At 42.6% G+C, this 13,136-nt stretch overlaps 1 protein-coding gene across 2 annotated transcripts in view; it reads left to right on the forward strand.

Moving 5' to 3' along the window:
• LCK (LCK proto-oncogene, Src family tyrosine kinase) overlaps nucleotides 1-13,136 on the forward strand; it is a 50,288-nt gene that overhangs the window by 944 nt on the left and 36,208 nt on the right. For both annotated transcript variants that reach the window (XM_063140205.1, XM_063140206.1), the window contains exon 2: nucleotides 12,230-12,336. In XM_063140205.1, coding sequence (XP_062996275.1) covers nucleotides 12,235-12,336 — 102 coding nt within the window. In that variant the 5' untranslated portion in view covers nucleotides 12,230-12,234. The remainder of the gene's footprint in view (nucleotides 1-12,229; nucleotides 12,337-13,136) is intronic.

Genomic DNA, 13,136 nt, shown 5'->3' on the forward strand with positions numbered 1-13,136 from the left:
TATGTGTTTATAAAATTATTAAGCAAATTTCAAATATTACAAATTCTATGCTGTTTAGACATAAATAAAGTATTGGCTATATAAATTATATTACTGCATAAATCACAATAAACTGCCCAGAGAGCTTCAGCTATGGGGCGGTGTTCAAATGCAATTCATCATCATCATCATCATCATCATCATCAATGAAAATTTAAAAGGAAGAAATTAGAAAAAGAGACAGAAGAGAAAAGTGAGGATTTGATAAAGGTCTAATCACAATAATAATAAATAATAAATTTATTTCTTACCCACCTCTCCATTTTGATCGAGGCGGGGAACAACCACCATAGCAAGAATTGCCAGTTATATGGCAGCACTTTATAACTGCAATCCTATATACATTTATCTAGGAGTAAGCCCTATTGAACTCAGTGGGCTTTATTTCTAAGTAGACATGCTTATGATTTTGCTGTAAGTGTATTCAAAATACATCGTATATATAATCTTGCAACAACCCTGTAAGGTAGGTAGGCATGGTTATCACCATACTGTGCAACAGGAGGCCGAAAGAGCGGCCTGCCTCAAGCCACTACAAGTACCATCCAATGCATGTTTTCTCCGAAGTAAGTCCAGTATGTTCAATAGGACTTATTCAGAGGTAAGTGTGTTTAGGATTGCAAACCAAATTAACTTGTGGCTGAGTCAAGATTGAAACTAGGGGTTTCCTCTTAGCCACTTATCCGCTAGACCATCCCAGTGGTCGGTGACCGACCTGATAAAAGTGTATCCATTTTACCTTTTCTGCAATACGCAACAAGCTTACAAACTATTTCTGAAACAGCATCTAACCCATTGCTCCATTTTTAGGTTCCCTCCTCCACATCTGGATTCCTTTTATTAATATAACAAAACTGTAGTTGTAAATACATGAATTCACCCCATTGCTTTATGCCCCTGGAATATATTTCCAAGTTACAGTGTTTGGGATCATGGTAAGGCTATGTATAGGTGACAGCTTTTCAGAGACTTGGAAGCAGGCCGGTGCAGATGTCACTTTAAATGTGTGTCTGAGTCTGCTTTCATTTTTACTCTAGAATAGGTACAACCGCCGCCCCACCCCCCAGTCCTGAGGTAGGGCGGCTTTTAAGATCCGTAGGGGCGGGGGCTCTGCACCTACTCTTGACTGAAAATGGAAAGAAAACAACTGTGAGACGGACATTTAAAATAACATCTCTTTCGGCTCATAGCTATGGTTGCCGATGCTGCACAAATCCTTCTGTTGTTATTATTGGTAATGTTCATGTTTCTAACCATTTAAAAATAATAATCAGGATTTTGAAATTTTAAAAAATTGTGAAAGCAAACTAGGCAAAGTTTTCAAAATCTTTCTTTCCTTCCTTCCTTCCTTCCAATACTGTTCGTTGAGGGTATACATTTTGCCTCAGCCAAGAATAGGATTACCACCATTTTATCCACCTTCTAATGCAGCACAGAAATTTAGCAGGCACAAGTTTTGGAGGCAGCAGTGATGGAGAACAGCTGGTTTTATGCCTGCCGCACAGCTGTTAAAAGCATATCCCCTGGGCCACCCAGCTGAGGATGGTGCAAAACTGTGTACAGGAGAGACCATTTTGCTTATTTTTCACATGGTTCTCAAGAATGTACCTTCAAATGTGTGTCTCTGTCATCTCCTGTTTGATTTCATCATAAATCACCAGTCAGTCAACTGAGACCTTTATTGCACGAGCCATATGTTGAAAGAGAAATCCTGGTTCCACTTACCAAAATTAAAACCATACAAAATATATACTTTAGGTTTCATTCATATATGCGAACTTACTTCTGCACCTGCATGAGCATCATGAGCTATATGATTTGCAGTATTTTAGACTTTTCCCTCTCAAAGAATCACAGTATTTTCCAACACAGATTAACTATTATATTTATTCAAGGTTGGCATCACCTCCTTTTCTCCTTAAATCCTGGTATCCCAACATGAACCTACCCGTTCATTGCGCTCTACATCTAAGGCCCTCCTCCGAGTGCCTACTCTGAGGGAAGCTCAGAGGATGGCAACAAAGGAGAGGGCCTTTTCAGTGGTGGCCCCCCAATTGTGGAATGATCTCCCCGATGAGGCTCGCCTGATGCCAACATTGTTATCTTTTTGGCTCCAGGTCAAGACTTTTCTCTTCTCCCAGGCATTTAACAACATATGCTGAGTTTGTTTGTTTTTAACGGACCCCAGAATAGCTGTTTTTATAAGAATACTGTGTTTTTATGATTTTTATGTTTTAAAACTTTGTATATTTGTTTTAATGTTTACTGTTTTTAACTTTTGTAAAGTGGCCAGAGAGCTTAGGCTATGGGACGCAAATGCAATAAATAAATTAAATAAATAAACACGGTAGGTCTTCAATTTGCCCGATGAAATAATTGATATAAATGCCCAGTGTAAAAAACAGTAGACTAATACCACAATCCTATGCCTGTCTACCCAGAAGTAAGTTCCATTGAATTCAATGGGACTTATTTCCAGGAAAATGGGTATAGGATTGCAGACTAAATTTGATCATTTCTTTCAGAACTATTGGTAATTTAAACAATTTTATATGATAGCTCTCATCTTGCAATCCCAATAACTTCCTTCTCTTGCTACCCTGGAGGATTGGATTAAAGAGGTCATCTTGTCAAATGTCCTGGTTCCTATAGTAGCTAGTGATTAAAAATACTTTGAATTTATTTGTTTATGTTGACCTTAACTACAGCAGGATTCATTATAATTAAACAATCAAATGATAAACTGTATTTTGACAAAAGTGATGTTAACGCCAGCCATGTTAAAGGCCACTTTTCTCATTTCTGGATTTCCTCCCTAGCATGTATTTGGTTTCACTTGAAAAATCTTAAATCTGTATCAAATAAATATAAAGTGAACTTTTGTTTCTATTGATAATTGGCCCGATTCCTCACAAACAAGACTTGGTAGAGGTACATGCAATGATGACCAATAAAATTGGTTTAGAATAATTTATTGATTTTTAAACCTCCCTGCTTTTTCCATTTCTGCAATGTACAGCAAAATAAAGGTTGCTTTGGCTGTCAGCCCCTGAATCCTTGGTATAATCAGATTTCTTCTTGCATGGTTAGTAATCATGAGGTTTTATGCAAAGAAGAAACTGGGTATCCTTTTGGAAAGGATCAGTCTTTCTAGTTTGTGGATTTCAATACCTCCCACACCCATTCCTATGAGTGTTTTCTCATGTGAGGCATAGGGTGCTTCTACATAAGGCATTTGAAGTCAAGAAGAAGATAGGTGTGTTTGCCATTACATTAGTTGCTTACTCTTCACCAAAGTGAATGGACCTCCAATTCAAAAATTTAGTCTAACAGATTTATCTGGTCTGCATGACGTGACAACCCACCCTGGCTGATCAGCCATGGTGGCTGATCATGTTGTATGAACCTGGTGTGGCTTCTGCAGGTGGCTTATTATTATTATTATTATTATTATTATTATTATTATTATTATTATTATTATTATTATATGAAAAAGCCACCCTGAGAACCCATGGCTTGTTTTAGGGTTGTCAATATCCATGTTGGCTTGTTGTATTGTCTGAAACTAGCAGGGCAACTTTGTCATGGGCTGTTGGGAGACTTTGTTGTTTGTTGCCGCCACCCTCCCTCATCTGTTCTCAGTGTCCTCCACCCAGTGCTCCTAAAAATAGTGAAGAAGGGACAAATAGTGAAGAAGGGACAAATAAAGAGTGTCCCAAAAGCATTTGCAACTTCTGACATTTTTGTTTATTTTTGGTTGTGTCCAAGTGTGCAGGAATAACAGGTGCTATGAAATTTGTGACATTTTCACCTCCATTTGACTGCTTTGCCTTAAAATTTGCACAATTTTGGACTCCATTTTACTTCTCTGCCATTCGATTTGTGCAATTTTCACCACTGTGTTGCTTCTCTACCTTGACAATTGTGCAATTGTCCACCTTGATTTACTTCTTTGCCATAACATGTACATCTGTCTAGTGATCCTGCTCATTGCTTCATAACCTATATGAATATGTGACATCTAGCAATGGAGAGAAGCACCAAGCAGGAATGGGAGTGGGGGGGAGATGAAAGTGGCTGGAGAGGAGCTTGGCCAGTGGGTGTGCTTCTTCCGTCATTGTAACATGAAGCAGCCTTTCAAGAGAAAGGAGTTCGCTGTCAAGGGAAGTGCCAAAGTGGGAGACATTGACAAGAGGGTTGTGCTTGGCTAATTATTGGTGAGGCGCTCTTGCGCAGGAGCACAAGTCCCCAAAAATAAATAAATAAATAAATACCTGATGAAAGCATTCCCATTTTCATAAGGGCTTGGCTTTTTTTTTAATTTTTCCATCTGACGTGTGTGTGTGTGTGTGTGTGTGTGTGTGTGTGTGAGCTGAAAGTGGCCGGCAGAAGGGTGACATCATCATGCATGAAGTGGAGGAAGGGAGCCGAAAGTGGCTGGAGAGAAGACGCTCTATGAGCCACATCTTACTTCAGGGTAATGTGAAACAGCCTTTGCAGGGGAAACGGTGTTTGCTAACAAGGGAAGCAGGGGAAGAAAGAATGAAATTGATTCAAGTGGGGGATATCAGTACGCTGGGCTAAATATCATAAAGGGAAGAGCGCAATTCCCCCTGGGCAGTTTGCAAATGCATTACTGTGTTCATAAGGGCTCAGAAAAGTAATTCCATTTGATGCACTGATGCGGGGGCTGGCAACCACAAAGGACCGAGTGCAGAAAGGGTGCTGGCATAGGGACCCGGTAAAGGAGTCCTGCCACAAAGGTGTCTGGGATAGATCCTGGAGCCAGTGGGGGGACTAAGAGGAAATGAGGGGGGAAACCAGGCATAGCAGCCTGATCATCTGCCAGGTGAACTAGCAAAGAAACAAGCCATGGTGGCTTATTGACAGGGCGGCTTAGCATGACATGCGGACCCGCCCACTACGGCAAATTCTGCTTGTGCAAGGGCGGTTATTCCATGTTCAGTACACATGCCAAGAGTTGAGCCAAACATATGACAAAATCTGATGTCTTCTACCCTGTTGAAGTCTACGTAATGGTCTCTTCTCTCTCTCTCTCTCTCTCTCTCTCTCTCTCTCCCCACATATATACACATACATTTTTGATTAAAATAAAAATGTAAAAACTGAAATGTAATTTCCCAAATTTTTCTTTTGTTTTCTGTTACCCGAACACATGTAAAAGGTTAAATGCTGAAACCCCATGATCATAATAACTAGGTAGGCGGGCCTACTCTTTGAAGCAAGTAAGGAGAAGGGGGCTGCCTGGAATCCTACACCTCTGTCATTCTCTCACTTTTTACAGGCCATTCATGTGGCATCACCATGCAATTCTCCTCCTCCTTAATTTTCTCCATAGTTCTTCCATTTCCCTCAGACAGCAGAAAATCCAACTTGTTGTTGTTGTTGTTGTTGATGATGATGATGAACAGAAAAAAAAAAGGAAAGGAACCTCTCGTGCAAGCACTGAGTCATTACTGACTCTTGGAGGGACGCTGACGTTTTCTTGGCAGGCCTTATAGCGGGGTGGTTTGCCGTTGCCTTCCCCGGCCGTGATTACCTTTCCCCCAGCTAACTGGGTACTCATTTTACCGACCTCGGGAGGATGGAAGGCTGAGTCGACCCGAGCCGGCTGCCTGAAACCAGCTTCTGCTGGGATCGAACTCAGGCCGTGGAGAGAGTTTCAGCTGCAGAAACTGCTGCTTTACCGCTCTGCGCCACACGAGGCTTTTTTTTGAAAAACAGAAGGATTGCACAATCTTCGTAGGTGTAGATGGCCTTAGCACTACTGTTCCATCTTTTTTAAGGGCTGTGGTTTCAAGGTGTGGAGTAATGTGAACCTCAGAAGCACCATTTTTTCAACGTGTTTATTTTTTCTAATTGGTCATTTAATTAGTGCTAAAAGGCCTTTCTGTCCATATTTTTAAAATGTAAGCGAGCCACAATAATACTTAAAATGAAAGAACGTCATAGCATTAATATTTTTAATGATTCAAAAGAGATTACTGTCTCTACTTATTTGCACGGGGTGGGTGGGAAGAAAATCAGCAAGTCTGTAAACAGCTGGGAAGGGGAAAGGTCCTCTCCTCAGCAGGAGTCCTGCTGCCTAAAGAGTCTTTGGGTGTCCATGTTAGGGTGACCCTAGGAAAAAGAGGACAGGGCCCTAGTATCTTTAACAGTTGCATAGAAAAGGGAATTTCAGCAGGTGTCCTTTGTATGCATGCAACACCTGGTGAAATTCCCTCTTCATCACAACAGTTAAAGCTCCAGGAGCTACGCTAAAGTGACCAGATACAAAAGAAGGCAGGGCTTCTGCAGCTTTAACTGTTGCAATGAAGATGGAATTTCACCAGGTGATGCATGCATACAAAGGACACCTGCTGAAATTCACTTTTCTATACAATTGTTAAAGATACAGCAGCCCTGTCCTCCTTTCCTTATTATTATTATTATTATTATTATTATTATTATTATTATTATTATTATTTTATATAGCACCATCAATGTACATGGTGCTGTACAGATTACACAGTAAATATGGCCACCCTAGTCCATATCCACTTTTACAGAGTCCTCTATTTGAATTGCTGCCAGACAATTATCCCATATTTGAAGGGTTGCCTTGTCCAGTTCTGGTTTAGAGGTAAAGAACCATAAAAACTGTTTCCCACCAGCAGCTAATGCCGGGGCAAGAGACTGAGCAGGCATCTAGTCACAGTCTTGGGTACTATGGTGAAATATGCTTTATTTCTATTTAAATTATAGATGTTTCTAGTACATTTGTAACCATACATGCGAATTAGCAGGTGGAAATTGACACGGGTGATGCATTTCTTCTTTGTAACCTTATGCCTAAGTAAACGTAACTGAAAGGAACACATTTTCCCCAAGTACTCTTGCTTCTTGCTTCTGGCAGAATTTAGATTGGAAACTTTCTTTTGTTCTTATTTGATTCTGTAAAGTATCATGTACAATAATGGTCTAACAACAATCAATCAATTTAAGCAAAAACACTCATTTTATTATTAAGTTTTTTAAAAATAAATAAATAAATTAGGGGTGTGCACGGACCCCCCGCTCCGCTTCACTTCCAGATCTGCGATTTGTGGATCGGGCCGCTTCGCTCCGCCCCCGCTCCGCCCATGCCCACTCCGCTCCACTGCGGAGCTCCGGATCCAGATCGGAGCTCCGTTTCCCCCCCCCCATAGGCTTGCATTAAGCTTAAAAAGTATACAACTTTTTTTCTGTGAAAGTTAGAAACCTCACATTTGGCACCATGACACCTCATGGAGGTATACACACGCACGCCAAGACTCAAGGCAATCCCATCATCCCCTGAATTTTGGGGAATTTATGAAAATCCAACACCCCATTCACACCCCTTTCAATAGCTCTGTCAATTTGCATGTTAAAAACCTCAAACTCACCACCATGATAGCTTATCCAGGGATACACATGCACGCCCAGACTCAAGGCAGTCCCATCATCCCCTGATTTTTGGGGAATTTATGAAAATCGGGCACCCCATTCACACCCCTTTCGATAGCTCCGTCAATTTGCAGGTTAAAAACCTCAAACTCACCACCATGATAGCTTATCCAGGGACACACATGCACACCCAGACTCAAGGCAGTCCCATCATCCCCTGTTTTTGGGGAATTTATGAAAATTGGGCACCCCATTCACACCCCTTTCGATAGCTCCATCAATTTGCACGTTAAAAACCTCAAACTTGCCACCATGATAGCTTATCCAGGGACACACACGCACGCCCAGACTCAAGGCAGTCCCATCATCCCCTGATTTTTGGGGAATTTATGAAAATCGGGCACCCCATTCACACCCCTTTCGATAGCTCCGTCAATTTGCACGTTAAAAACCTCAAACTCACCACCATGATAGCTTATCCAGGGACACACATGCACACCCAGACTCAAGGCAGTCCCATCATCCCCTGTTTTTGGGGAATTTATGAAAATTGGGCACCCCATTCACACCCCTTTCGATAGCTCCGTCAATTTGCACGTTAAAAACCTCAAACTTGCCACCATGATAGCTTATCCAGGGACACACACGCACGCCCAGACTCAAGGCAGTCCCATCATCCCCTGATTTTTGGGGAATTTATGAAAATCGGGCACCCCATTCACACCCCTTTCGATAGCTCCATCAATTTGCAGGTTAAAAACTTCAAACTCGCCACCATGATAGCTTATCCAGGGACACACACGCACGCCCAGACTCAAGGCAGTCCCATCATCCCCTGATTTTTGGGGAATTTATGAAAATCGGGCACCCCATTCACACCCCTTTCGATAGCTCCGTCAATTTGCACGTTAAAAACCTCAAACTCACCACCATGATAGCTTATCCAGGGATACACACGCACTCCCAGACTCAAGGCAGTCCCATCATCCCCTGTTTTTTGGCGGGGCTTAAACCTGCAGACATCTCAATGGGGCCATTTCAAAGGAAATCCCAACATGCCATGAATTGGGGAGTAGAGATAAACCTATGAATCTTCTTCCACACTTGAAAAATGGATTTGGAACTTCCAAAACTCCAAGTGAGCGCAGGAAGGACTTCTCCCCTGAGTCAAAGCCAGACACACACAACATCCCTGTGAGGCGGGCGGGGGAGGAGAGAGGGAAGGCAGGCAGGCAGCAGACATTTCTGGGGGCATAAGGAAGTGAGCCAAGGATAAGCCAGTAATGCATATAAAATGGAATAAATAAATAAACGAAGGAGGGGTGGAATTAAAAGCAGCAGTGTTGCTGAATAAACAACAAGAAGAACTTTTTAAAAAAGGCTATATCTGTCTTCCACCAGGAATAGGGGGACGTGCCCAGGGGAGGGGGAAGCAGCTCCCAATTTGACTGGTCCTAGTGACCAGTCTTTTAAGAAGCAACTCTGTCAGTTCAACTCATGAAAGCCATTGCTTCACCACGAGAGCTCTGAGGAGTAGAACTCTCACTTCAACTCATGATAGGCATTGCTCCACCGGGTTACTCTCTTTGGAGGGCTCTGATGGCCCTCCAAGTACAGGAGAGAGTGGGGGCACATCCACATGGCATGCCCTAGGGGAGCTCATCCCCTTGCACCACATCTTTTCAGTTGTTCCCCAAAGTTAGGGTGGGTAGCAGTGCTCTCTTATTATTGGCTTAGTATATGATTTCAGGTTGTGTTTGTGCATTTGGTGGGGCTACTGTTTTAAAAAACACTGGGAAAAGTCCGTTCAGACTAAGAAAGAGAAGTTCCCAGAATCCCAAGTTACCCGTTTTGCTTATCCTCTCCTCCAACTTTGGGATCATGTGATCATGACCGGGAGTTGACTCTGCCCCTCAGCCCTTCGGAAAAGGTATTTTTCCTGCTGGTTTTTAAAAAAATTCTAGCACACGAACCGCAGCACACAGAGAGCTGAGAGTAGGCTCAAAATGACCCCCATCCATGACTCTCTAAGCACAAGAATTTCCAGAAAGATAGCTTCAAAAACAACACAGTTATCCCCCTTTCTTTTCCGCAATGCAATCCTATGGGTGAAATGTTTCTAGATGGCGATCGGATCGGACCACGGAAACCGGAGCGCTCCGAAAATGGCCGCTTCTCTTCGCCTTGCTTCTAGAGGTCCGCTGTCCGCTTCTACTCTGCCTCTGGGCAAGGCGGAGCAGGCCAATTTGCTCCTGCTTCTGCGCTTCTAATCGGAGCGGAGCACATGCCTAAAATAAATCCAACAATGTACATAGTAAGAATATTTTTTCATAGCTCCTATCCCCCAAATCCCCCCTCCTTGCCTTTATCTCAGACTGCCATCTAATAATGATATGATTATTAGCAAAAGAGCGAAAATGGGGGGGGGGGGGAGGGAAGGAATGACTACAAAGTATATGACCCAATTCAGGCATCGTGGCCAGTTCCTAGGTTGTTTAACTAGAATTGGTTAAGTGAACAAGTGAACAAGTACGCTGTTCACCACTTCCACATAAACTCATAACCCATAAACAATCCAGAATTAACCCACCAACAAACCATAGGCAATGGTTAGGTTAACTCTGGGTGGTTTAACCCATGATCAACCCAGAGTTTCTGGGTTTGGATGTCACAAAACAACCCAGGAACAGGGTGTTCCTGGATTGTTAATAGAAACTGGAAGTGGCAAGCAGTGTGCACCCTTGGTCCTGTATGCCCCTTCCAATTCCTGGTGGCCATGATGTGTGAACCAAGTGCATCTTTCTCACTGCTCATCAGTATGTAACTCTGAGTAGTTGCCAATGCTTCTGTAAATGGGTCCTCATTCCCCACCACCACTTTTTTTACCCATGTTTCCCACTAGTGAGTTGCCTTGGAAGGGCTGTAGCTCTGTGGAAGAGCACATGCTTTGTATGCAGAAAGTCCCAGTAGGTTGACCCTATGAAAAGGAGGACTGGGCTCCTGAACCTTTAACAGTTGCATAGAAAAGGGAATTTCAGCAGGTGTCATTTGTATATATGGGGAACCTGATGAAATTCTGTCTTCATCACAACAGTTAAAGGTGCAGGAGCTATACTAGAGTGACCAGATTTTGTATCTGGTCAAGATTCCAGGGCTCCTGCAGCTTTAACTGTTGTGGTGAAGAGGAAATTTCACCAGGTTCCCCATATATACAAATGATTCCTGCTGAAATTTCCTTTTCAACACAACTGTTAAAAATACAGGAACTCTGTCCTCTTTTTCATATGGTCACCCTAACCTCCAGGGAAGGCCAGGAAAAAGCCCTGCCCAAGATCCTGGATAATTTCTGCCAGTCAGTGTAACTGCCAGTCAGTATAGACCATACTAAACTTGATGGACCAATGCTCTGAGTTGGTATATAAGAAATAGGCACTACTCTATAAAACTGAAGTGCATGTGATGGAATCAGTTTCTAGATTTTTGGAATCTATCCAAGGATTGTATGAGGTTCCTGATTATCATGAGAAAGGTTAAGTGTCATGCCAAAAAGGTAGAAGGGCTGGATAATCCCATATCATTTGGTCAAGCACCATGTGTGCATTATTGTTTTTGTTCTTTGTATCAATTCCAAGTTCAGAGAATCCCGACAGAATCTAACATGTTCATAATATCAGTAAGCAAAAACGCACCTAAGCCAAAATGTGTCAAAATAATATGAACAGTATTAGAAGCCAACAACAGGTTTAAAACAGAAATACGTGGTCCAGATCTTGGTTTTCCTCTGTCAGATATAACCCAGGCTTTCACACCCCTGTAATGGTCTTGCTTCCTTCAGTTTCCTCTCTGAAGAACTTAATTTTTTTGTAGGATGAAGCTAGTTGAGGTGTGGGAAGAACTGAAAGATCCAAACAATCTACATTAGGCTGTCTCATAGATACCTTTCCAGATGGAACCCCTCTGTGTTTCTTTCCCCAACATTTTAGTGTGTCTGAAAAGTTTTCTTAGGTGGACTGTGCAACCGTAAAAAAGAGGTTCATTTGCCATAGACCTTTTAAAGGCCTTTTCCAGATTTTTGCTTTTAATGTACTAGATTGCCTTGATGGTTTTTATTGCCTTGAATGTAATATGATATAAGACGTATGCAAAGGAAATGTAATACATTAAAGATAGTGCAATTGGTATGCAGTTACTGCAAAAATCCAGATGGCTTTCCCTCAGGAACATAAGAAGAATCCTGTTCTACATCGGACCAAAACGGTCCATCGTGTCCAGCCTCCCACATACCACAGTGAGCAGCTAAAAGATGCCTCTTTAAAGTCCACAACCAGGTCATGAAGGCAACAGGCCTCTGTTGAGTTTTGCTCCTTGCATCTATATTCTGAGATGCATGGCTTCTCTATGGTCACCACATTTCCCCAGTATAAAACAATGCATTATATTGATGCTGGGAAAATGAGAACTTCCCATCCACGCTATCCCACCTCAAATAGCTTATCAGTTTTGGTTTGGAGTGGTGTGCAAAATATGACTGTATGTCTGTCACAGGCACCGATTGGCTAGTTCCTATAAGAACACTGATAATGGCCAACTTACTTTCTTTTGCCCCAAACTATAACCACACAAGTCTGGAAACTTTCTAACAAATTTTGTTGGTCTGGTTTGACTTGGCTTACTGAAGGCCAAAGCAGGGCTTTGAACCTGGATTTATGGCATGTTTGTCTCTTGCTTCACCCCCGACCCCACCCACTTTTTGCCTTTGCAGAGATTATGGGTTGCTGCTGCAGTTCAGAGTTTGATGATGACTGGGCTGAGAATATTGAAATTTGTGACGTTTGCCACTATCCCATTGACCCAGCCACCAGGCCCCAGGTGAGAAACTTTACTCTGTACTCCTCATATCAATCTAGATTAATTGCATCACTACTCTTCTTAAAAGCAGTGGAGGCTGGTGGCTCGGATATCAGTAAAGTGGTGAATCCGCTCCGGGTTTTAGTCAGAACCAGTTACAAGATGGGGGATACTTGGCTCAGCAAGATTACAAACGAGAAGGATCTTGGAATTGTTGTAGATCACAAGCTGAATATGAGCCAACAGTGCGATGTGGCTGCAAAAAAAGCAAATGCTATTTTGAGCTGCATTCATAGAAGTATAGCTTCCAAATCGTGTGAGGTACTGGTTCTCCTCTATTCAACACCAGTTAGGCCTCATCTTGAGTATTGCATCCAATTCTGGGCACCAGACTTCAAGAAGGATGCAGACAAGCTGGAGCCTGTTCAGAGGAGGGCAATGAGGATGATCAGGGGTCTGGAAACAAAGCCCTATGAGGAGAGACTGAAACAACTGGGCATGTTTAGCCTGGAGAAGAGAAGACTGAGGGGAGACATGATAGCACTGTTCAAATACTTGAAAGGTTGTCACACAGAGGAGGGCCAGGATCTCTTCTCGATCCTCCCAGAGTGCAGGACATGGAATAATGGGCTCAAGTTACAAGAAGCCAGATTCCGGCTGAACATCAGGAAAAACTTCCTGACTGTTAGAACAGTATGACAATGGAACCAGTTACCTAGGGAAGTTGTGGGCTCTCCCACACTAGAGGCCTTCAAGAGGCAGCTGGACTACCATCTGTCAGGGATGCTTTAGGGTGGATTCCTGCATTGGGTAGGGGGTTG

Source organism: Elgaria multicarinata, chromosome 13 (assembly GCF_023053635.1).
Source record: "Elgaria multicarinata webbii isolate HBS135686 ecotype San Diego chromosome 13, rElgMul1.1.pri, whole genome shotgun sequence".
NCBI lineage: Eukaryota > Metazoa > Chordata > Lepidosauria > Squamata > Anguidae > Elgaria > Elgaria multicarinata.